Below are 24,166 nucleotides of genomic sequence, written 5' to 3' on the forward strand. Positions count from 1 at the left end.
GTGACCTGGAGGCGATACATAAGAGGACAGGGGCTCCACGCATATGGAGGGAGTTGGAAACGAAGAGACGCATGTTAAATCACCTTAACCTGGACCGAGCGGAACATGCCCTTTTGCGCTTGCGCCACAAGTTTTATCTTAGCGGGGACAAGGGGGGCCGGATGCTGGCACACAGGTTGAGGGCACGAGCGCAGCAGTCAACCATCCAATCCATTAGGGACTCTCAAGCAGTGGAACATACTACGATTCCCTCATTATAGACTCCTTTCGGCAGTTTTATCAAACCTTACATCAGGGGGAGCCTTCGGACCCCAAGCAGGTAGCTTCTTAATTGGCATCTTGCGGCATCACGCCTCTTCTTAAGGTCTCGGCCGAGGCTCTGGATGCTGAGATACGTATAGAGGAGGTCTGTGATTGCGCGTCTGAAACTGGCCAAATCCCCGGGGCCTGATGACTTTTCGGCCATCTTTAATAGGACGTTTTGTATGGAGCTGGCTCCTTTTTTAACACGCCTTTTTAATTCCTTTCCCCCTCCATGTCGGAGGCTGCTATCACAGTTATCCCCAAGTCCGGGAAGGACCCTGCGGAGTGTGGATCGTATCGCCCGATCTCGCTCCTTAACATTGATGCCAAGCTCTTCGCCAGCATCTTGGCCGCGCGACTCAGCCCGTTGATGGACAGCATCATAGATCCGAACCAGGCGGGATTTATTCCGACGCAACAGGGGGGAGATAATACTAAAAGACTTTTGCACCTCACAGATTTAGTCCACCGTTCTCGAAGCGCAGGCCCTCTTCTTATCCATAGATGCGGAGAAGGCCTTCGACCGTGTTAATTGGACATATTTGTTTGCTGTATTGAAGGTCTTCGGTTTGGGAGATAACTTCATGCGAAGGGTCAGCTCCGAAGGCGGCGGTACGGGTGAATGGATGCAGATCTATTCTTTTTCCTATCACTAGAGGGACGAGGCAAGGGTGCCCCTTGTCCCCGCTGCTTTTTGTGCTCTATATGGAGCCCTTTGCCCAGCGGGTACGGTCCAACGGAGGTATAGCGGGGATTCGGTTTGGTGCGGATATGCACAAAATCACTTTGTACGTGGATGACGTGATTCTCTTGCTTACGCAGCCCCATTCCTCCTTGCGGCACCTGTCGGCAGAACTGCACGAATTTAGTAAGGTAGCGGGATTTAAAGTTAACTTTTCCAAATCGCAAATACTCAATGTATCGGTCCCTGAGCTGATGTACTGGATCTGCAGCAGAACTTTGCCTTCCAGTGGGTTCACTCCGACATACCGTACCTGGGAATCCGCCTTGCCCCATCTGTAGCAAGGACAGCTTCCCTTAATTACAAGCTGTTAGTAGATCATACAGCCAAATCTCTGTCTGACTGGTCCTGTCTCAACCTGGCCTGGTTCGGTAAACTGGCGGCGGTTAAAATGACGGTGCTCCCGAGTATCTTGTGCCTCTTTCAAATGCTCCCACTGAGCCCTCAGCCGGGTTTCATCCAGAAGCTACAAGAGCTTATTAATAAGTTTTTATGGAACCACAAACGACCATGGCTTGCCTTATCACTGATTACAGCTCCTAAGTCCAGCGGTGGGATGGGTTTCCCTTTGCTGAAGGCGTACTTTCAGGCGGCCTGCCTGCGATTAATCCTTGAATGGAATAGGCCATGGTCCAGTAAACACTGGAATTTCATGGACCAGACGGTAGCGGGTTGCAACATTTGGCACGAATTGTGGCTCCCCCGAAAACATAGAGCGTGGGGTTTTTACTCTTCCCCGGTGACGTCACCGTCGTTGAAGGCGTGGGACCAATTGGCGCAGCGTAAAGGCTGGACTACTTTCCCGTCCCCTATGATGCCCACTGTAGATAATCCGGACTTCCCGCCGGGCTGTGCGTCCCCGATCTTCCAGCGCTGGAGGGAAGAAGGTTGCAAGAGAGTGGGTTCCCTCTTTGATCTTGATGGCCTAATTCCATTCCCCCTGCTTTGCCGGGACTACTTCTCTCTTTTAGATTCCGATGCATTTCCTTATGCGCAAGTAGCGCATTCGGTTACTCAACCCCCTAACATTGCGGCTATGTCCCGTCCTTTAACAGCCTTCGAAAGGTGGGTAGTCTGCAAGAAAGATGATCTCAAACTTATATCTGACTTGTATGCTATGATCATGGCGCACCCCAAAGCTTCACGTACAAATGCGCAGGTTAGTTGGGAGACAGAGTTGGGGCGCCCGCTGTCGCGTAGGGAGTGGGAAAAGGTATTCTACCGTGCACACCACACCACTGCCAACGTAGCAGGTACAGAGTCAGCCTATAAGGCGGTTACTTATTGGTATCATACCCCAGCTCGTATTAAAGCTTTGGATCAGAAACACTCAGGCCTGTGTTGGAGGGGGTGTGGTTCCCCGGGAACCTTGTCACACCTTTTGTGGCACTGTCCAAAGCTAGAGCCGTATTGGAAGGCCTAGACCATGCTTTTCATATCACGTTCCCTCGAGCTCCTGAGCATGCGCTATTAGGGCTTCCACATGTGAAATCGTATCCCTTGCACTCGCTCAGGGGTAGACAGATTGCTTTGGCCTTGTTGGCAGCGCGCCTAGTCATTCTTAAGCAGTGGGGATCCCCAGACTCACCTGACCCGAGGGACTGGGTCCGACGGCTGAGGCATATTCTAGCTATGGAGCGGCTATCGCTGTGTATGGATGGAAAGGGGGCGGAATACGCTGAATTGTGGGGCCCATTCGTACATCTTCTGTCCAGGGACTTACGGGAGGTCACGTGTCCAAAGTATTTGCAGATTCTTCAACTTATTCCTTTGGAGCCTTGCGGCCCTGCCAAGGTGGTGTGAGTGGTTTGAGCGGTGCTAGGGGGGGGCCATGGGGGCGGAGGTGGGTATAAGGGGGTGGATGAGACTGATGCGGAGGTGGGTGGTGGGTGGCGGGGAGAGGTCTGGGGGTGGGGGGGTGTTTCTTTTGTCTTCGTTGTTCTCGTTCCTATGCTTAAATGCAGTAGATTGGTGTTTGTACGGGCTGCTCATCACAGCATTGCATTCTCCCTTGCGGGGTCGCCCTCCGGGCTGTAGGCCCGAAGAACAAGTTACTTACCTTCGGTAACGCTTTTTCTGGTAGATACAGTATCTGCCTGTGAATTCCTCACCTTGAGAATATCCCCTTGCGTCAGCAACGTTCGGAAAATTCTTTGTAGCACACCGGCGTGGACAACGTCATAGGAGCACGGCATCGCGCGCGACTCCGTCTGATGTCACCGTGTTTAAACTGGTTAAATCCTTTCTGAAGCCCCATCCATAGCACTCTGTGATAAGATCTCTATCTACTTTGACAATAAAATACAGATGGTCTATGACTCCTTTGGCCCGCATAAACCTACGGCCAAGGAGGATAGAGAGAATGGGGACCGGCCCCCAGTCTCCTTGAGGAAATTTCAACTTATCCCGCTAGATGAGGCAAGGCAAGAGATAACCCGGTGTAAGTCTGGCTCCCCAGAGGACCCTTGTCCACCTAAACTGTGGGCACCTTTAGCGGACGCTATTGCACCTATGCTTCAACATATCTGGAATACTTCCATAGACACTGGGGAATTTCCGGAGAGTTGGAAGCATGCGACTCTCCTTCCACTGAAGAAGAAGCCAAACGGGGATGCGGAGGATTTAACTAACCTCCGTCCTATCTCTATGCTGGCAGCTCCCGGGAAAATGCTGGAAAAACTAATTCATCACCAGCTGAATGCTCATGTCGAATCTAATAACATCCTTCATGAGACTCAGTCTGGGTTCAGACCCGGCTTCAGCACGGAGACGGCGCTGATTGAGGTGGCTGATTCTCGGAGGTGGTCGTTAGATTCAGGAGACTCAGCTATGCTGATGCTCCTGGATCTCTCGGCCGCGTTTGATACGGTGGATCATGCTAGGTTGATCCAACGTCTGGCAGACATTGGTCTACAAGATCAGGCACTCGGTTGGATGCAGTCCTACTTGTCAAACTGAACGCAGTGGGTCACTCTAGGCACTTGTGACTCAAAGCGTAAGCCGCTGCGATGCGGGGTCCCGCAAGGATCTGCCCTTAGCCCCCTTTTGTTTAACGTTTATCTTGCCCCTCTTTTCTCTCTCATTGCCAACTGGGGAGTCACCGCAATATCTTATGCTGATGACACACAGTTGGTTTTTCCCTACTCTGAGGTTACAGAAGCGGCATTTGCAAACTTTAAGGGGTGCCTTCAGGATGTGGCTTCCTGGATGAATACTAATAAGCTGAAACTGAATCCGGGAAAAACAGAAGTGATCTTCTTTGGTAAAGGCAGTCACCCTCCAGCTGAGCTCTGGTGGCCGACTGAGATGGGTACTCCACCTTCCCCCTCCCAGTGGGCAAAAAATCTGGGGGTCAAGTGGGATGAAAATCTCTCCTTTGTGCCCCAGATCCATCAGGTCACAGGCTGCTGCCTGAGCAAAATGAGGAATCTCCGTCCAGTCCTGAAGCTTTTGCCTGAGTCTTGCCGGAAAACCGTGATCCATGCCACCATCACTTCGAGATTGGATTATGCTAATGGCCTGTATAGCGGTCTCCCAAAATACTTGGTTCAAAGGCTGCAGACGGTGCAAAACGCGGCAGCCAGGTTGCTTAAACATATTCCTTTTAAAGAGCACATTTCCCCCCATCTTCGGGCCTTACACTGGCTCCCGATTGCCAGTAGAATAAAATTTAAAACTCTTACTCTGGCCTATAGGTCCCTTTACGGCACCTGTCCTAATTATTTGAGAGCCCGTCTGCCTAGATATACACAGTCCCGCTCCCTTCGTTCAAATGATCAGGTGCTACTGAGTGTGCCGCGAGTCAAAAGGGCTAGATTGGGCGGCCGGACCTTTTCAACCAACGTGACCCGTCTCTGGAATTCCCTACCTCCTGAGCTGCGAAAGGCCCAATCAGAAACAAGTTTTAGGAGACAGCTTAAGTCGTGGCTGTTCTCGGTGCCTCTCTAAGCTGCAGACTCCCAGCTAGCTTTCTTGTCGAGCCCTCACAGCGCCGGGACGCCTCCTAGTTGAGGCAGCTGTTCGCGCTTTATAAATACTAGTATTATTAGGCCTACGTCTGCGTGATGACATCAGTTCCGCCCTTTTTTCCGTGCCTTCGAGGCACCCGGACGGACCAACGACAGAAGATATATACATATACACTGTACACAGTACATATAATCCTAACTTGTTCTTCTGATAGATACATCTGCCTTGTGGATTCCTCACCTTGTGAATAGAGTCCCACAGCAGTCCCCACTCCCGGAGGAGGGTGTCCACTCTGCTATATCAGAAAATCTTGGAGGACACAGCGCGCGAAGTGGCCGTCCCTCCTCAACTCGGTATCTAAGCAGTAGTGCTTCGCGAAAGTGTGGAGGGAGGCCCAAGTCGCGGCTCTGCAAATGTCCTCAACAGGAACACCTCCAGACAAAGCAGATGTTGCAGACTTTGCTCTAGTTGAATGAGCTCTGATACCCTCAGGAGGGTCCTTACCCGCCAGAGAGTAGCAAATCTTGATGCACAGGATTATCCATCTGGAAAGTGTGCGCTTGTGCACCGCTCTGCCCTTTTTGCAGCCAGCAAAACCCACAAAGAGCTGATCATCCATACGATAGTCTTTAGTCCTATCGAGATAGAAACTGACTGCTCTCTTAGGGTCCAAGCAATGAAGCCTCTCCTCCTCCTTGGAAGGGTGAGGGGGAGGATAGAAGGTAGGAAGGGTAATGGATTGTCCTAGATGGAAGAGAGTTATCACCTTAGGGAGAAAAGCAGCCCTGGTCCTGAATACCATTCTTTCATCATGCATAGTCAAGAATGGGGGCTTGGAACTAAGAGCTTGAAGCTCACTTACCCTCCTTGCCGAGGTAATTGCAACCAAGAAGACCGTTTTAAAAGATAAAAGCCTCATGGGACACTTGTGCAAGGGTTCGAAGGGAGAACCCATCAAATAGGTTAAAACAAGATTAAAATCCCAAAGAGGAACAATAAAAGGAGTAGGAGGGAACTTATTAGTAAGACCCTTCAAAAATCTTAAAACCACAGGAGACTTAAATAGAGAGGGCTGACCCGGCAAACAGAGAAATGCAGATAAAGCAGAAAGATAAACCTGGACTGTGGCAACAACAAAACCTTGCTGCGCCAGAGAAAGAGCAAACTGTAAAATGTCTGACAATTGCGCCTTCAAAGGGTCAACAGCCCTCTCCCTACACCAAGAGACAAATTTAGACCACCTATAAGAATAGATGGACTTAGTGGAGTCACACCTGGCAGAAAGATTGACATCCACCACATCATGAGGGAGAGAAAAGGAATTCAAGTTGGCCCGTTCAATCTCCAGGCATGAAGGTGTATTGTCTGGAGGTGGGGGTGTAGAACCTGCCCCTCCACCTGAGAGAGGAGGTCTGCCCTGAAAGGGAGACGGAGCAGCGGGTGAGAGGAGAGGTGGAGAAGATCCGTGTACCACACCCTTCTTGGCCAATCAGGGGCGATCAATATGACTTGGGCCCGGTCTTGGTGAATCTTCCTCAGAACCCGAGGAATCAAAGGTATGGGAGGAAACGCGTAAAGGAGTTGTGAGCCCCAACTCAACTGAAACGCGTCCCCCAAGGCTCCTTGCATCGGAAACTGGAGACTGCAGAATGACAGGCAGTGAGCATTCTCATGAGTGACGAACAGATCCACCCGAGGAGTTCCCCACATCCGAAAGATGTAGCGAACTACCTCTGGATGGAGCCTCCACTCGTGATCGACCGAGAACCACCGACTGAGTCTGTCTGCACGTACGTTCAGACCTCCAGCCAGGTGATTTGCCATCAGACAAATCTGATGGTTCTGAACCCAGGACCAGAGTTGCAGAGCCTGTCTGCAGAGACACCACGACCCCACTCCTCCTTGTTTGTTGATATACCACATCGCGGTCGTATTGTCCGTCAGGACTTGAACTAACTGACCACGAAGGGAAGGGAGTAAGGCCTTGAGCGCCAGACGTATTGCCCGCAATTCTAGAAGGTTGATGTGAAGCAACCTTTCCTCTGGAGTCCAAAGACCCTTGATCTCCAGATCCCCCAGATGAGCACCCCACCCTAGAGTGGATGCATCCATTATCACCGTTGCCACCGGAGGAGGTAGTTGAAAAGGCTTCCCTTGAGACAGATTGCCTTCAACGCTCCACCAAGACAGATCCGCCGCAGTTTCTCTGGAGATCCTGACTGACTCCCTGAGATCTCCGTTGTGCTGATACCACTGCCTGCGGAGGCACCACTGGAGTGCCCTCATGTGCCAACGTGTATGGTTGACCAAAAGAATGCAAGAAGACCCTTCAGAACTGGAACGACTGCTCCATTGCAAAACAAGGGAACCATTTCCTGTATGTCGCGAATCCTTTGAGGAGGAGGGAATGCACGACACACAGTTGTGTCCAGTACCGCACCTATGAACAGGTTGCGTTGGGAGGGCACCAGGTGAGATTTGTGTACATTTATTGAAAAACCCAACCTGTGTAATAACTGAGTTGTCTCCTGCAGATGACGGAGCACTGTCTCTGGAGATTCCGCTTTGATCAGACAATCGTCCAGGTACGGGAATACTGGAATCCCCGACCTTCTGAGATGTGCAGCCACCACAGCCATCACCCTGGTAAAAAACTCGAGGCGCAATAGTAAGCCCAAACGGAAGGACCGCAAACTGGTAGTGTTGCGATCCCACCGTAAAACGGAGATACTTTCTGTGCGACTTCAGAATGGGGATGTGAAAATACGCATCCTGCAAGTCGATCGACACCATCCAGTCTTCTTCCATCAGCGCTTGAAGAACCTGTGCAAGTGTGAGCATTTTGAACTTCTCCTGTTTGAGATAGAGGTTCAAAATCCTGAGGTCCAGGATTGGACGTAACCTGCCATCCTTCTTGGGGATCAGGAAATACCGGGAGTAGCACCCCTGACCCCTTTCCTGCTCTGGAACCACCTCTATCGCACCTTTTCTAAACAGTGCCAGGACTTCTTCCTGGAGGAGAAGCAGGTGGTCCTCCGAACAATAACCTTGGCAAGGAGGGTAATTGGGAGGGAACTCCTGAAAAGGAAATGCATACCCATTTTCTACGAGATTGAGAACCCAAAGATCTGATGTAACTGATTCCAAATCCCATAGAAAATTAGTAAGCCGACCCCCTACTGGACCCGCATGATCCGGAATGGCGGATCTAGGGCTGCTTTGCTGCTGCGGGTCAGGGATGATTGTTAGAGGAGGAAGTAGAGGAGGAGGAGGAGGCTTGGCGTCCACAAGCACGACTCTTTTGTCTACCTCTGTAAGACTTATACAATGGGTTCTGCTGTTGCTGCTGCTGCTGCTGGCCTTGTTTATAGGGACGAAAAGTGGATCTACCAAATCCCCTAAACTTCCTGGTGGTAGAGCCTCTAACCTGCAGGCCCAAAGATCTTGCCGTCGCCCGGCTATCTTTGAACCTCTCCAATGCTACATCCGCTTTTTTTCCAAAGAGGCCAGTTCTGTCAAATAGTAAGTCCATTAGAGTAGACTGTACATCTGCTGAAAATTCAGATGACTTAAGCCATGCGGCTCTTCTCGTGGCAACAGTAGAGCCCATTATCCTGGCCACAGAGTCCGTCGTGTCCATGCCACTCTGAATAACCTGGCGGGCCGCTGCCTGAGTATCAGAGACTACTTCATTGAACTTCTTTCGATCTTCCTCCGGAAGCTTAGTTGATAACTGTTTCACAGAGTCCATCAAAGCATGAATATATCTACCCAGCAGCCAAGTAGCATTGGTAGATTTAAGAGCCATGCTACCCGAGGAGAAAATCTTTTTTGCAGACTGGTCCAATTTTTTTGAGTCTTTATCTGCTGGCACCTGTGGAAAAGAACCTGCAGACCTGTTGGAGCAAGCGGCCTGCACAACCAGACTTTCCGGTGAAGGATGCGAGGACAGAAACTCAGGGTCACCAGGTGCCACCCTATAACGTCTTGCCACCGACCTGGTCACCGCAGGAGCAGTCAATGGTCTCTTCCAGACCTCCATTATTGGCTCAGTCAAAGCCTCAGTGAATGGGAGTGTAGGCTTTGTAGTAGAGGAAGGCGAATGCAAAACCTCCGTGAGGATGTTAGGCTTGAACTCAACGGTAGGTAAAGTCAGATTAAGCAGCTCTGCAGCCTTCTTAATGACGACATGGTAGGGTGCCACGTCCTTCGATGGTGCATCAGAAACTGATGGCAAACCCCACTCAGGAGAGAGTTCCAAGCCACTACCACTATGTAGGTCCTCAAAACAGTCCCCTTGATGCAGAAGCTCTCTTTCCTATACTTCAGGATCTTCGTACTCCTTTTCCTCCATGAGGCGTTGAGCTCTGCGCCTCGACCACTCCAGACGAATCGAAGTCGTCGGATCCGGTGACGACTCCGACGGAGCCGGAGTCGGACGAGGAGCCGGGACAGCTGGAGGACGAGAATCTCGAACTGGCGTCGTACCTCGATCCAGTTCTCGAGGTCGCTCTGGAGCCGGCGAAGCCGTGTGCGGAAGCGATGACCTCGGCGGCGCCGTACCGAGCCAAGGTGTATAAGGCGTCGACATAAACGGCATAAAAGGTGCCGGAGTGTAGACTTGAGGGACACCCAAGTTAAAAGACAAAGGACCCGGATCACTGAAATAATATCGACGGACAAAATATCGAGTTGCCAAAATATCGTGGACAAAATATCGACAGTCAAAATATCGAGTTTGTATCTACAAACAGGTAAGTACAAAAATATCGAGTACAAAATATCGTTAACAAAAATATAGATGTAAAAAATATCGACTTTATTAAAAACAGTGTTAAATTAAATTAATATTAAATTTTAATTACTAAAATGTACTTAAAACGACTTAAATTAAATTATAATAATTAAATAATAAATGAAAATAATAAAAATAATTTTTTTAAATCTTATTTGTTGACCCTGAACCCTAAAAATACCCCTTTACCCAAAAACCCAAAACTGACCCTGAACCCTAAAAATACCCCTTTACCCAAAAACCCAAAACTGACCCTGAACCCTAAAAATACCCCTTTACCCAAAAACCCAAAACTGACCCTGAACCCTAAAAATACCCCTTTACCCAAAAACTGAAAACTGACCCTGAACCCTAAAAATACCCCTTTACCCATGAACTGAAAACTGACCCTGAACCCTAAAAATACCCCTTTACCCATGAACTGAAAACTGACCCTGAACCCTAAAAATACCCCTTTACCCATAAACTGAAAACTGACCCTGAACCCTAAAAATACCCCTTTACCCATGAACTGAAAACTGACCCTGAACCCTAAAAATACCCCTTTACCCATGAACTGAAAACTGACCCTGAACCCTAAAAATACCCCTTTACCCATGAACTGAAAACTGACCCTGAACCCTAAAAATACCCCTTTACCCATGAACTGAAAACTGACCCTGAACCCTAAAAATGCCCCTTTACCCATGAACTGAAAACTGACCCTGAACCCTAAAAATACCCCTTTACCCATGAACTGAAAACTGACCCTGAACCCTAAAAATACCCCTTTACCCATGAACTGAAAACTGACCCTGAACCCTAAAAATACCCCTTTACCCATAAACTGAAAACTGACCCTGAACCCTAAAAATACCCCTTTACCCATGAACTGAAAACTGACCCTGAACCCTAAAAATACCCCTTTACCCATGAACTGAAAACTGACCCTGAACCCTAAAAATGCTCCTTTACCCAAAATGTATCAATATTATTTAATTAGCAATTAATTATTAATTAACAATAACAATAAAGTAAATATATTAGAACATTAGCTGTAATTATTTTAATAATTAATATTATTTTTTCAAAATTAATTACTTAAAAATTACACAAAATTATATATATTAAAAATGTACTCTAATTAATGTAATTAACTAATTACAATTAATTAATTAACAATTATTTACTAATACAAAATATGTTCAAAATTATATTAATTAATTAACTAATTAATATTAATTAATTATCAATTAATTATTAATTAAAAATATTAACAAACATATATTAATTAATTAATTATTATTAAATTACTTCCCACCCTATTCCCCTATAAACCCACAACCCGCTACAGAATTACATTACGCAATTATTATAAAAACAAAATTCATGTAATAAAATATTTTATAACATTAATACACACTATTCACACATATTATTACATAAAAATACACTATAAAATATTATAAATTATTAAAAAATCGATATTTTTGCTATCTATATTTTATACAGTCGATATTACTTCACTTACCTGAAAAACGATATTTTTGTAGTCGATATTATGTCCAGTCGATATTTTGTCCAGTCTATATTAAAAACTCGATATTATGTCCAGTCGATATTTTGGAGTCGATATTTTGTCTCTATACCAAAGGACCCATGGGACCAGCCGGTGCACCAGTGGGGTACATTGCCCTTGTATAAACGCCAAACATGGCAGTAAGGAAATGCGAGGGGTCCTGTCCAGGACCAGGAAAGGGAGGGTACGAACCCATCGGCTGCTCCGAAGGAGGCTGCTCCGGCATCGGTTCTTCCTGGCCCTCTTGGTCCTCTGGGTTTTCCACCGGAGTTGGTGCCCGAGGAATCTCCTCATCTTCTTCATGCGCCGAAGAATGACGCAAATCCGGATTCGGTTCTTGTTCCGGATCCGGAGAACCCTCACGAGATCGCTCAGGTGAAGGTGACACAAAGTCCTTGTGATGTTTATGAGAAGACTCTTTGCCAGAGTGATGTCTTGAGCTGTGCTTCCTCCTCTTGTGCTTCTTCTTCGAGGAGCACGAAGCATGACCCGAAGCCGACTTCGATCTGGACCTCGACCTCACTCTGGACCTCGACCTCAAAGCCGATCTCGACCTCGACTTCGATCGCGACTTCTGCTTTGACCTCGAACGTCTAGATGTTGACCTCGCGGACCTTCCAGCTTCTTTTCCTTTCACCTTGGCCAGCAAAAGTTTCGCCTCACGTTCTCGTAGAGCCTTTTGGTTTATCTTGAAGCAGGATCGGCAGCTCTTGACATCATGGTCCGATCCAAGAAACCACAAACAATCGTCGTGCGGATCGGTAATAGACATCATCCTGGCACACGATCTGCACTGTTCCTCGACGACATCCTCGACAGTAACACAAAATAGCAACAAGTTACTATCTGAATCACGGAAGATCCCAGAAACCGTTAGCGTCGACGACGCGGAAAAAAGGGAACTGATGTCCTCACGCCGACGTAGGCCTAATCAGGAGTCGGTGACGTCAGACGGAGTCGCGCACGTTGCCGTGCTCCTATGACGTTGTCCACGCCGGCGTGCTACAAAGAATTTTCTGAATGTTGCTGACGCAGGGGGATATTCACAAGGTGAGGAATCCACAAGGCAGATGTATCTATAAGAACGCTGTGTCTAATGCCATTGGATCTTGCTCTGCCGGCCAGTGGATGTAGGCAGCTGAGCTGTGTCATAAGATGTTATACTGCTCAATAAAACCGATTGATTCTTATAGTACATGCCAAGATTGGGTATGCCACCCCACCCTGCCTCTTTGTACCCTGTAAAGGTGTTATGGGGATTCTCGATCTTGGACCTTCCCTCAGAAACTGTGACCTAGATTGCTGAGGCTTTCTAAGAGGTAGGTGTATATCTTCAAAGGCAAGGCCAGGATGACAACATTCTCAGCCGTATATCTTGCTCACAAAGTTCCCTCCAAATATCCCATGGCCTATTCAGAGCAATTAATTATTTTGTTTTCCAGAAAACACATTAGTCAATTGTATCTCAGTTCAAGAACCGTTTAGGCTCCCATTCCAAACAAAGTTAAAGTCACTGTGAGATTAATATCCCCTTTTGCAATATGTGAGTGCTGAATCATTAAATGTAGTAAAAAAGCATGCTGCCCTGTATTTGTAGAATAGAACATTGCCTTGGTTATCATGCAAGCTTCAAGATCACCCTTAACCATTTGAAATCTACCAGCCTTGTATGTTTTTTACTGTCAAGGATAGAGAAGTGGAGCAAGGGTAGCCATTCCATTATGTTTCAATGTCTCTTAACTGAGTTTCTTCTAGAGAAATAATCTCCTGGCAGAGTTCTAGCGATGATTTCCACATGATCTTTCTTTTGAGCAGTACATGTAGATGTTTTAAATTCCGGGATACCATATTGTTTGGTTCCGAAGGGGTTATCCTAAGTTAACTCAAAGTGCACCAACACTCTTCTCCTTGCTTCCTTTCCAGACAACCATATTGGAAATGTCATAGACATTAAATATTAGTCAGCAGTTCAGAGCCTCACAACTTAAATCAAAAATATCGACAGAACATGAAAACCCACTGAAATTAGAAAAAGTTCGACAACGTGGAGGCTTGAAGGACTTAGGTCAGGCTCCAATCCCTGGCTCCTTAAGGACAATGGGAAAAGCAGATGTTAATAGTGCAGCAAGTTATGGCATCTGTAGTGAGTGCGTTAAGGGCCATAACTGGCGAATTTCAGTGGCTTTCCACACTTGAATCAGAAACACAACTAAGTCTTTAACTATGTTTTTTCAGTGAATTCCATTGTGCTTTTGTGATGTATTTAGTTAACACTCTCCACTCCACATGACCATTGGGAGTGAGCAGTGTGGATTGGGCACATAGCTTGACGTAAACAAAATCTGCTGCAGGTGCTCAACCCCCACATCGCACAGCCACAGGGGTTGGGCTCTGGGCATGGCCTGCCAGCATCCAGGCAGTCACAGGGACTCAAAAACCGCTGTGTAATGACCTTTGGCTGTGCACAGCAGGGGCTGAGCTTTTGGCCTGTGGACAGGAAGGCCCGGTGACAAACTGGCTGCAGGTTCCCAAACTTTGGCAATGTGCAGGGGAGTGGGGTTTAGGGTAGAGCCTTGTTTGCCGTCAGTGCTTGGCCAGTATGTTTCTTTTTCAATATTTTGTTTCAGTTTTGAGGATGCTAAATTGGCAGCCAGAGACCATGGTGCACAGATAGGAATTTGGGTTAAGAATGGTAAAATGAATATAAAGCAAGACCATCGGACAATTTCGAACCAATATTTGGTTTCTTAAGCGCTGTCTTTAATATAATCCGCTGCTTGTGGGAGGTAGTACAGAACCCATCAAACATTGCGGCCCTGTTGTGTAGTTTTTTTAATACGTGAGTAGCTTTAATGTTTGGAGCTACACTCTTCCTTTTAAATGCTATCAGTCACCCTAGTACATTTTTGCATGGGAGGTGAAAGTAATAAAGAATATCATCTGGTTTTTTTGGGGTGATAACAATAGCAATGACACTCATCTCCATCTGGTGAGGAGTCCCTACCTGAAAGGGAGTCTGCCCATTGTGATTCTTGATCTCTTTGTTGGCACCTCGGTAAAGCAGAATCCGAGCACTGCTTTCCTGTGAAAACAAGACAGAGGAGACATAAATAACAGTTAAGGCAACAGTTAATAGAACGCAAAGGCCTAAGGGCCAATAAAACACATTAGTCATCTCGAATAAAGTGCTTTGATGCTGGTATCAGCTATTGGTGCACATATTGAAAGAATCACCCACTGTCACAGTAATAACCTCAGAATACTTTTTTTATACCTTTCAAATACATAGGAAATATATTTCAGAGTACACTTCTTGATAAGAAAGGTTTCTTGAAGACACACCAGCCTCCAATGGTGTTCCTGCTTAGTTTTGAAGTCAAATCAGAAGAACATTCCAAATAATTCCATGTCAGTTGTCCTCTATATCCCGAGTCCCTCGGGTCAATTGTGAAATACAACCAATCAGGGAAATCTGCCTACAATAGACTAGTCTTCTTTGGTAGATGCAGTTCCTGATGGGTGGTCAGTACTGAAACAGCCAAGACTATATACGAAAAAACAGGTATCGAGTGCCATAATGTTCTCATTCTGATGTTGACTTCATCCTCTACTTTGGGCTAAGGTCACCTTATTTGGTCACTTCCCTCCTTTCCTAAAGTGAAGGATCTCAGTAAGTATGAAATGGCCAATGGCCATTGAAGTGAAGGCCTTCCAGCAGGCACGCAGTTGCAAGGTGTGCTCTTGCTCGTGAAGATAGCAAATGGTCCACCTAAGAGACGGAATGAGCCTATATCTGTGGATAACACTAATTCCCTTATATTCAAGGAAATATTGTGTAGCAATCACGAGCCAAGGCAAACTACTGATACCGAAGGCTCAATTCTTCCCTGGTGCAGTCCTATTTCGAGATCCATATGTAAGAATCTAGCGTGAAAACTGAGACTACTGACGTTTTTCCTCACACAAATGTTGCCAGGCTTAGTCCTCAATGTACACACTACAGACGCTTCGGCTTGCAGAATTTGTGTGGGGAAAAAAGGCTGGTCAGTGCAAAAGGTGAGCATAACATGTAATCCTAATCTGGAGACAAACACTCATTTGCCCCCGAGTCAGGCTTACCACACTGAATGTAAGGACTCCTGCTCCGAACAGTGAAGATTACTGGTGCTCCCAAGAGAGGGCAAACACCGTCCTTTACCTCCATCCAAGATTAGGCATTGCACTAGAACATCTGCAGCACCAATTAATCATACAGACTAAAGGGACCATTCTTTTCAGGCTTTACGACATGGTTTAGGCCTTCCTCGCAAAAGCTGTACGCAAGTGAGGAAGTCAAGTTATTCATCCTCTTTCCAAATTGTCAACGTTGACATAATTCTGTATATAAAACTACAGCTACAGCCAATCTATGTATGTTCTTTTGAAGGTCCTGAATAAAAATCTTAGACTTCCTACATTTTATAACCTTTATGCTGCACCCATATAGACCTCCTCAGGTGCTACTGATTCACATATTTTAGTGAAATATCTCCCCTGTGTTTTAGGTCTAGCGTAAACACAGCTTTAGCAGTCAGCCAGTCTACTGAAGTCACTAAAAATAATAGTACATATGGAGCCTGCACTGCTTGTATAAAAGCCTGTATCTGTTAATAACGAAATGACGCAGCTGCTCAACTTTAATAAGTTATTTCGGTTAAGGAGTGAAATCATAATGCCTGCTGTCAGAGTCAGCAGCCAAGGTAAAAGGCTGATCACAAAGCTTAATTACAGTTGTAGTTTAAAATAAAAAAAACTGGTATTGGTGTTTCATTTGTCAGATCAGTTTTTTCTCAAATGAACAATGATCAGTAGAAAGAAGTTAATTTATGCAACATATTTTTTGCATGTTATAGACACAATCTCTCTGCATGTTTCTACACTTTTATAGCTGCAGCATTTTACTGAATCTGGCGACTTTAAATTGATTCTAACATATTCTTTGCAACAAATTACTACATGCTTTCAATTGTTTTTGACACTACGGAGTTTGCCTATATTCTTCATGTCTGCAAAGTGCAAACACATTATTTCTTTCATTCGAAAGAGCAAGGCTCACCGGATTTAAGCAACTTGTAGCAAGGATGATGATGTGACCATATAAGGAATAACGGACACTCTGCCTTAAATTAGTTCGGAGGCAGATTACAGATCGATCCTGAGCTCCTGAACAAGACAAGAACCTCTGCTGTGCTACCATGTGGTACAGCACATCATGCTCTCCTGTTCATGCTCAAACTAGTCTGCACAGGTAAGATCAGCCATCTTTCACTCAGCTAGATAATTTAAATATACCCTAAGGCAATTAGGTGAGTATTGATTCAGTAGCTAGAGTTAATAAACGTGGCATATGAGAATACTGACCCTGCATTAAAAACAGGTTTCAGAAATTGGCAAATATGGCCCTCATAAAGAGTGGCCCAGTAAATGTATAGGATGTTCACAACGTCCAGTCACGAAAGCAAGGTAACTCCAGGGGGGTGTGGAAAATCTGACTCATTACGAACTGGAACCTTGGTGTACATTAAGAAATAAAAACAATCTTTAACACCAAAGTATAAAAACCTACAGAAAAGCAGTGAAGGCTTGCCTTGGAAGAGGAGACCTACAGCTGACTTGCCGGTTAGTACAATTCAATGGGGGCGGTAGAGGAAAAAAATGGAGAGATCCGGTGCACCACAAACAGCTTCGAACGCCGGATCACCATTTCCCGGATTAGTTCTGTGTCTGTGGCCCCTTTCCTAGTCCTTTTGATCTCGGGCCGTGCCTCGTTGCGGCTGGATTGCCGTAAATATTTTCAACCATAACTTCTACCCCGTGGTCGAAACGCGTCGTCTTTAATACCAGGAATAAACTTACGTGCTGCATCTATCGTGTGGGCTCGCCTGATTTCCTCTTTCTTGGATCTCTGTTCGTTACATATATATATATATATATATATATATATATATATATATATATATATATATATATATATATATAAATAAAAACCAACTTGCCCCAGCATTTGAAAGGTCACTCGACAGTAACCCTCATCGACAGGTGTCTTTTAGCCTCGTTGCAGCTTGCCTCGCATCTGCCATAGTGTGTCTTCATGCCGACGCGTTTTGAGGCAAGAACGCCTCTTCTTCATGGGCTTCATTAAATCGATGAAGAAGAGGCGTTCTTGCCTTGAAACGCGTCGGCATGAAGACATACTATGGCAGATGTGAGGCAAGCTGCAACAAGGCTAAAAGACACCTGTTGGTGAGGAGTGGTATAAGAACCACAACTGACATAGATACAATGCCTAAAGCCTTTAGAACCACTGGGGCCACCAGGAACCACCCAAGGGAGTGAAACAGGGGACCCACGGGGGACGCGTGCAGTGTCTAAACACAGCAGCGAATCACCATTAACTTCTATGGGGAAAGTCACGGTTGGAAAATTACAGATTAAGGATGCTTAGAAGAGGACTCGGAGCAAACCCCTTTAGAACTAGGCAGTTCAGGAGTCAATACCCATGGGAGCACTGGAGTACTCGAGTTACCTCACCCAGGGAAGCCGGGTGCATAGGTGTCTTTTGATGTCTGCTTTCGTCGTCGTTTTCAATGGCGATCTGTTGCAAAGTGCTGCTGGCGACCAAGTCGATAGTGTCCATGTGGATCCAAGGGTGAATCGAAGATCTGAAGAACCTGAAAGCAGAGGGGACAGAGTTTGGATCACTAGCCAGTGACCAGGAAGGCGATGAGCGGATGCCCAGTGATGTCGGGTGCTTTCAGATGAAGAAGGTGAAGCTTGACTCGACGACCACGACAACCAGGTGCTGGATTGAAGCTGTCCCACGAAGGATGTCGAGTGCTGCGGTGTCGGTATCCGGATTGGACCCAACAAGCCTTGGTAACAGCAACTCACGCAGAAAGCAAAGATTGGCTTTGGTGCAGACCAGCAAGGTCTGAAGGACTCACCCTTTGGAGGGGGGGAGGAGTGCACGTCTGGAGCAACCAGGAAAGCCCAGGAACCAGAAGAGTTACCTTTGTGGGAACCCACCAGTCGACGGACCAGGGATCGCGAAGGAGCCTCGAGCGGAAATGCTAGAAGCGGGCCCACGGAACACTCGTGGAGTGTAGGCCCACAATCCTCGGTGCAGATGAGGCTCGGGGCTTAAACTACAAGTAGCCCAAAGCACAACTTCGGAAAAGCTTGAGAAGTCAATGCACTAGCAAATGTGCCCGGTGTCCAGGACTTTCGGTCCCACGTCCCTCGTGATGGCTGCGGGTCTCAGCTTTGCTGGGATCTCGTGGCGGCCTCTGAGAAGTCTGGAAGTGAGTGTCCTGAGTCACAAATACTTCTGGGTCCGGCGGGAGCCTCGGAAATGCAGACCAGCAAGATGCTTCTTGGTGCCTGCTTGAGCAGGGGAGTCACTCCTTGACCCCAAGGGAGATTCTTCCATCTTCTAGTTGTGTAGATTGTCGAAGTTCCAGGAAATATGTTGCAGAGTTTCGTCCAGGTGTAATCTGAAGTCCTAAGGACTGGATTCCTACACTTATACTAAGTTTAGGGGTTGGACTTACTCTTGGGTCCCACCTATGAGAGGACCCAGGGAGGGGGTGGTTACACCCCTTTCCCTTTATCCAGTTTCGCGCCAGAGCAGGGGTTGCGTGCCCACTGCAACCGTTTGGAACTGGGGTATGCACAGTGTTAGAAATGGGATCTCTGGCAGGCCAAGGATTGCGCCAAAGTCAGTCAGAGACCACAACTCTGAGTCAGGGCAAGGGAGTTACACGCCAAGATAACCCCTGCTCACCCTCTAGGTAAAGTGACACGAGCAGTAAGGCTTACCCCGGAGGAAATGTAAGTTAAGTATTTGCGCACGCACCCACCAGCAACAACATCCCAGGCCCCCCACAAAAAAGGAACTCCACACAAGGTATATGTAAAAATAGCCTTTGTATTAAAAAACACATTAGCTAGTAAACACACACTTTACAATGTGCCAACAGGCACGGGCAGAATTTACAGGGGATATGTACAGGACAGGGCCACATGGACCACTGTCAGGAATATGCACTTTTAGAACTTAGCACTGGGTAGAATTAGAACTTAGCACATATAATAACAATCACAGTAGCACAAAATAGGACATAAAGCACACCACCAGTAACTACTGGTAACAGGTAAGTACCAGCAAATCAAAAAGGAGAGAGAGGACTAGATAAGCCAGTCCGGATCCCCTGGTTAATATGTATTATCAATAAAGGACTAGCTTAGTTGTGTTTTTGGGAGACTCAGTGCGTACGTATGACGGCAAACCAATTGGTTTGGTTGTTAAGCCCTCACCCACCAACCTAGTTGGTGGCATGCTTCATCATCAGGCCCACCACATTGAAACCGAATGTGTCCCGGGTGTGCTTCGACTCCAGATTACTGAGGAGCTGGTATACTTCTCTGAGTGTGCTGTGAGGGGGGTGTGTGAGATAGTGATTTAAAAGCTATGCAGTGGGTCCCAGTTCCCGAGGGTATATGGATAACTTTAATATCTGGGCCCCTGCTAGCAAATAAAAAGGCAGTCGGACGTAGTGGAGTGAGTTATGGGCTCCCACGTCCTATGTGGTCTACATGTTTCAGCCAGGCCTTTTATTTACATCTGGCTTTACTCAGGACCAATGAGTATGTGTGGGTGAAAAAATATAAATTATATTAAGTGATATGTGTTGTTTAAAAGTGTCGCACACGCTAAGGTGCTATACGTATATGGAGGGGATTCCCTCCGCTTTACTGTACACATAACATAAAGACACAAACAGACGTACAGGGTAGAGTCAATAAGTAAGGTATACTTTATAACACAACATGGTACCGGCTGTTAAGGTGTGTGAACGACCTATACCGGCAGGTAGAACGTGGCCAAGAGAGTTGCATGGCAGATGTGACTATATAGCGGTTAAAAACGGTGTGTAGGTGGTGGGCTAAACAGCGAGATAGACATAGGGTGAGATACAGGCAAGAAATTATCTTTTTCCTCACACTTGCTATTTGCTGTTAAAGCCTCCTGGGTCACCTGGCAGGGGGAGAGGACCCTAGATATTGTGAAAGGCAGAGGTTAAAGCCGGCCCTGTGGGGAGAAAAGTTTTGCTGCTTACCTAGGTAGTAGCGGTGAGTTCATCCAACCTTGTGTACTTGATCACATGCCGTTGTGGCCTCAGATATATCGGTATGACCACCACGAAAGTAAGAACAAGACTGACTGAGCACAGGAGCACCATGCGCTGTGGCAAAAACATAAGCAAATTGACTGAACATTTCCTGACCCACAATCACACTCCAAATGATTTCACATGGACCGTGATTGAACAATTCGAAAATTGCAATGAGAAAACCCTCCTCACAAAAGAACAACGGTGGATTTACCGCCTCTCCACTCACATAACTGGGCTCAACGATTCCATTCCACCTAATCAGCGAGGACACACTGACCCTTTTCGCTTGAATCCCCAGATCCGTTTGGACTCGTGGTCTGTTCCCAGTCTGTATCTCTTTTCAGTCGCTGTAGTCTTAATTTTAATTTTAATTCTCTAACTTCCAAATTTGTATAGGCAACCATATTGAGCCATCATCTTTCCAGCGCTTCCATCGCGCATGCGCTGTCTCAAACACACTATGCACAGTGCGGCCCTGAACCTACACTAATCGCGCACACATGCGCCGTAGACTAGATGATTAGGCGCGTCCACTCCTCCCCACCCCTCCACAGGTGCTGCGAATCTGAAGGGCTATAAATACCCGACCGAGAAAAACACTCAGTTACTCGGGACACCGGAGCAGGACTACAGGTTCAAGGAGCTCGCAGACCGACAATTCCGTGAGTATAGAGACCGACTCACCGCTACTACCTAGGTAAGCAGCAAAACTTTTCTCCCCACAGGGCCGGCTTTAACCTCTGCCTTTCACAATATCTAGGGTCCTCTCCCCCTGCCAGGTGACCCAGGAGGCTTTAACAGCAAATAGCAAGTGTGAGGAAAAAGATAATTTCTTGCCTGTATCTCACCCTATGTCTATCTCGCTGTTTAGCCCACCACCTACACACCGTTTTTAACCGCTATATAGTCACAACTGCCATGCAACTCTCATGGCCACGTTCTACCTGCCGGTATAGGTCGTTCACACACCTTAACAGCCGGTACCATGTTGTGTTATAAAGTATACCTTACTTATTGACTCTACCCTGTACGTCTGTTTGTGTCTTTATGTTATGTGTACAGTAAAGCGGAGGGAATCCCCCTCCATACACGTATAGCACCTTAGCGTGTGCGACACATTTAAACAACACATATCACTTAATATAATTTATATTTTTTCACCCACACATACTCATTGGTCCTGAGGAAAGCCAGATGTAAATAAAAGGCCTGGCTGAAACATGTAGACCACATAGGACGTGGGAGCCCATAACTCACTCCACTACGTCCGACTGCCTTTTTATTTGCTAGCAGGGGCCCAGATATTAAAGTTATCCATATATCCTCGGGAACTGGGACCCACTGCATAGCTTTTAAATCACTATCTCACACACCCCCCTCACAGCACACTCAGAGAAGTATACCAGCTCCTCAGTAATCTGGAGTCGAAGCACACCCGGGACACATTCGGTGTCACTGTGGTGGGCTCGATGATGAAGCATGCCACCAACTAGGTTGGTGGGTGAGGGCTTAACAACCAAACCAATTGGTTTGCCGTCATACGTACGCACTGAGTCTCCCAAAAACACAACTAGGCTAGTCCTTTATTGATAATACATATCAACAGGTAAGTACCACCTATGCAACCCTAACCACTTTAGGAAAATGTCACGCAGGGAACCAGGACCTCACTAGCAACACCTGTACTAGGAGAAAAACAACCACCTAAGTATCACTATACATGTAGGGGTATAGGCACATTACACATGATGCATCACAACACATTCAGAGGTGTAGGGAAGGAGACACATGATGCAGAACCTACATTCAGAGGTGTGAGAACAAGGCATATGAAGCATAAAAACACATTCAGAGGTGCAGCACAGGAGAACACATGATGCATAAACAACACATTCAGAGGTGTAAGGAAGGAAAACACAATTGCGCCAACTCACATAAGTCACCCCCTGTGACTGTCCCTAGGCCCTCTGGCCTTGTTGGGGCTAGGACGCCCTGTGTCCCGAAGTCAGGGGGGCCTAAACGTAGCAGCTGCCCACTAAGTGCTGGGCAGCTGTAGAGCAAGGATGGGGGCCAACACGTTGGAGCCTCGCAGGCTCTGCGCCACTGACTGTCCCCTGGGCCCCTCTGAACCCTAAACAAAGGACTGGCACCTTGGAGCCTCGCTGGGCTCAAAACTCGCAATGGGGGCTGTGAGCCTCTCAGGGCTCGTAAACAACAAGCTGATTGCCCCCTAGAGCCTCGCCGGCTCGTAATCACCAAGAAATGCCCCTTTGCCTTGAAGCCTCTGGGGCTCTAAAGAACGGATTGCCACCTTGGTGGGGGGAAAGTCCCTCTCGGGGGACTAGTAAGCCAAGATATGCCCCCGGGGCCCTGGTGGGCCAACCAAGAGTGCCCTTAGGTCGTTGGGAGTCCCACACGGGGGACTCAGAATCAAGGGAGGCCCCACGGGCCTCTCAGCACCACCGGCCTCGCAAGGAGGCGGGGGGCGGGCACCGGCAATGTGCCCCGACGTCCCCCCTCTCGTTTGAACGCACTCCCCGGTCTCGTCTCGGTGCTCTGCGGCGGCTCTCTCTCCTGGGCGGCGGGGCTCTCCTTCTGACAACGGAGCCCCGCCTGCACCTTCCGCCGCCTCTTTCCTCGCTGCTGGGCTCTCCTTTGGGCAGCGCGGGGTTCTCCCTGACACCAGGGCCCCGCCTGCGCCTGAAGCCCCTCTGCTCCTCGTGCCGCGGTCCCGAGGGCTTCTGGAGGGCGCTTCCGGGTCGTTGCAAGCAGCGCGGTGGCCCGGCAGGGGGGGACAGAGCAGCAAATGCCGGGTGGGCACCGGCTGGTTTAAAATGACCAATAAATCGAGGTGGGCACTCGATAGGCTCAGCAATCCTGGCCCAATGCCGGGTGGGCACCGGCTTGGCAAACAAAGCGCTCTCAAGTGCAATAAATAAAATAAAGCGCTCCCAGGCGCTAGGGGTGAAAGTAAAGCGCTCTTGGCGCTAGAGCAGAAATGAAGCGCTCCCAAGCGCGATAAGGAACCAAAGTTCTTTTAGGCAGGCCGGGGGGCAAGGCTGGGCCCAGAGCCAGCTCACTGGGCCTCCAGGTAGGGAGGCAGTCCAAGTGGCGGTCCTCTTGGCACCCAGCACCAGCCCCCTCCAGAAATGGATCCAGGAAGAGAACATTTTAATGGGGTCACAGCCCCTCTTTTATACACTTTTTTCCCTTTGTCTGGCTTCAGGGTGAGGGGAAAAACCAGTCGCAGCTGGTCTGGGAGCACCCTTGATGTGCTCAGCCCCTCACTCTATTCACTGACAGGGCTAGGGTCATCAGTCGCACCACAGCGGGCGGACCAGCATTGTGTGGGGAAAGCCCAGCCCTATTCAGGACCCTGGTGCACTCCTCCCCAGCCATCAGCATGCTAATCTTCACACTCACCACCGGGCAGACCCATCCAGACTCCTGGAGCCAGGCTCATCAGCCAGCTCCAGCCAATCGCATGCCAGCACACTCACTGCACACGCACACCCATGTCTACAAGTGGCACTTCCACACTAGACACATACACGCCGCACATATAATTGCGCAGCATTCAATCA

General features: G+C 47.6%; 1 protein-coding gene across 1 annotated transcript in view; it reads right to left on the reverse strand.

Moving 5' to 3' along the window:
• SHANK1 (SH3 and multiple ankyrin repeat domains 1) overlaps positions 1-24,166 on the reverse strand; it is a 1,619,594-nt gene that overhangs the window by 1,117,207 nt on the left and 478,221 nt on the right. The window contains exon 8 of the mRNA XM_086930109.1: positions 14,372-14,449. Within this exon, the coding sequence (XP_086786235.1) occupies positions 14,372-14,449 (78 nt within the window). The remainder of the gene's footprint in view (positions 1-14,371; positions 14,450-24,166) is intronic.

Source organism: Lissotriton vulgaris, chromosome 7, assembly GCF_964263255.1.
Source record: "Lissotriton vulgaris chromosome 7, aLisVul1.2, whole genome shotgun sequence".
In the NCBI taxonomy this organism is placed as follows: Eukaryota; Metazoa; Chordata; class Amphibia; order Caudata; family Salamandridae; genus Lissotriton; species Lissotriton vulgaris.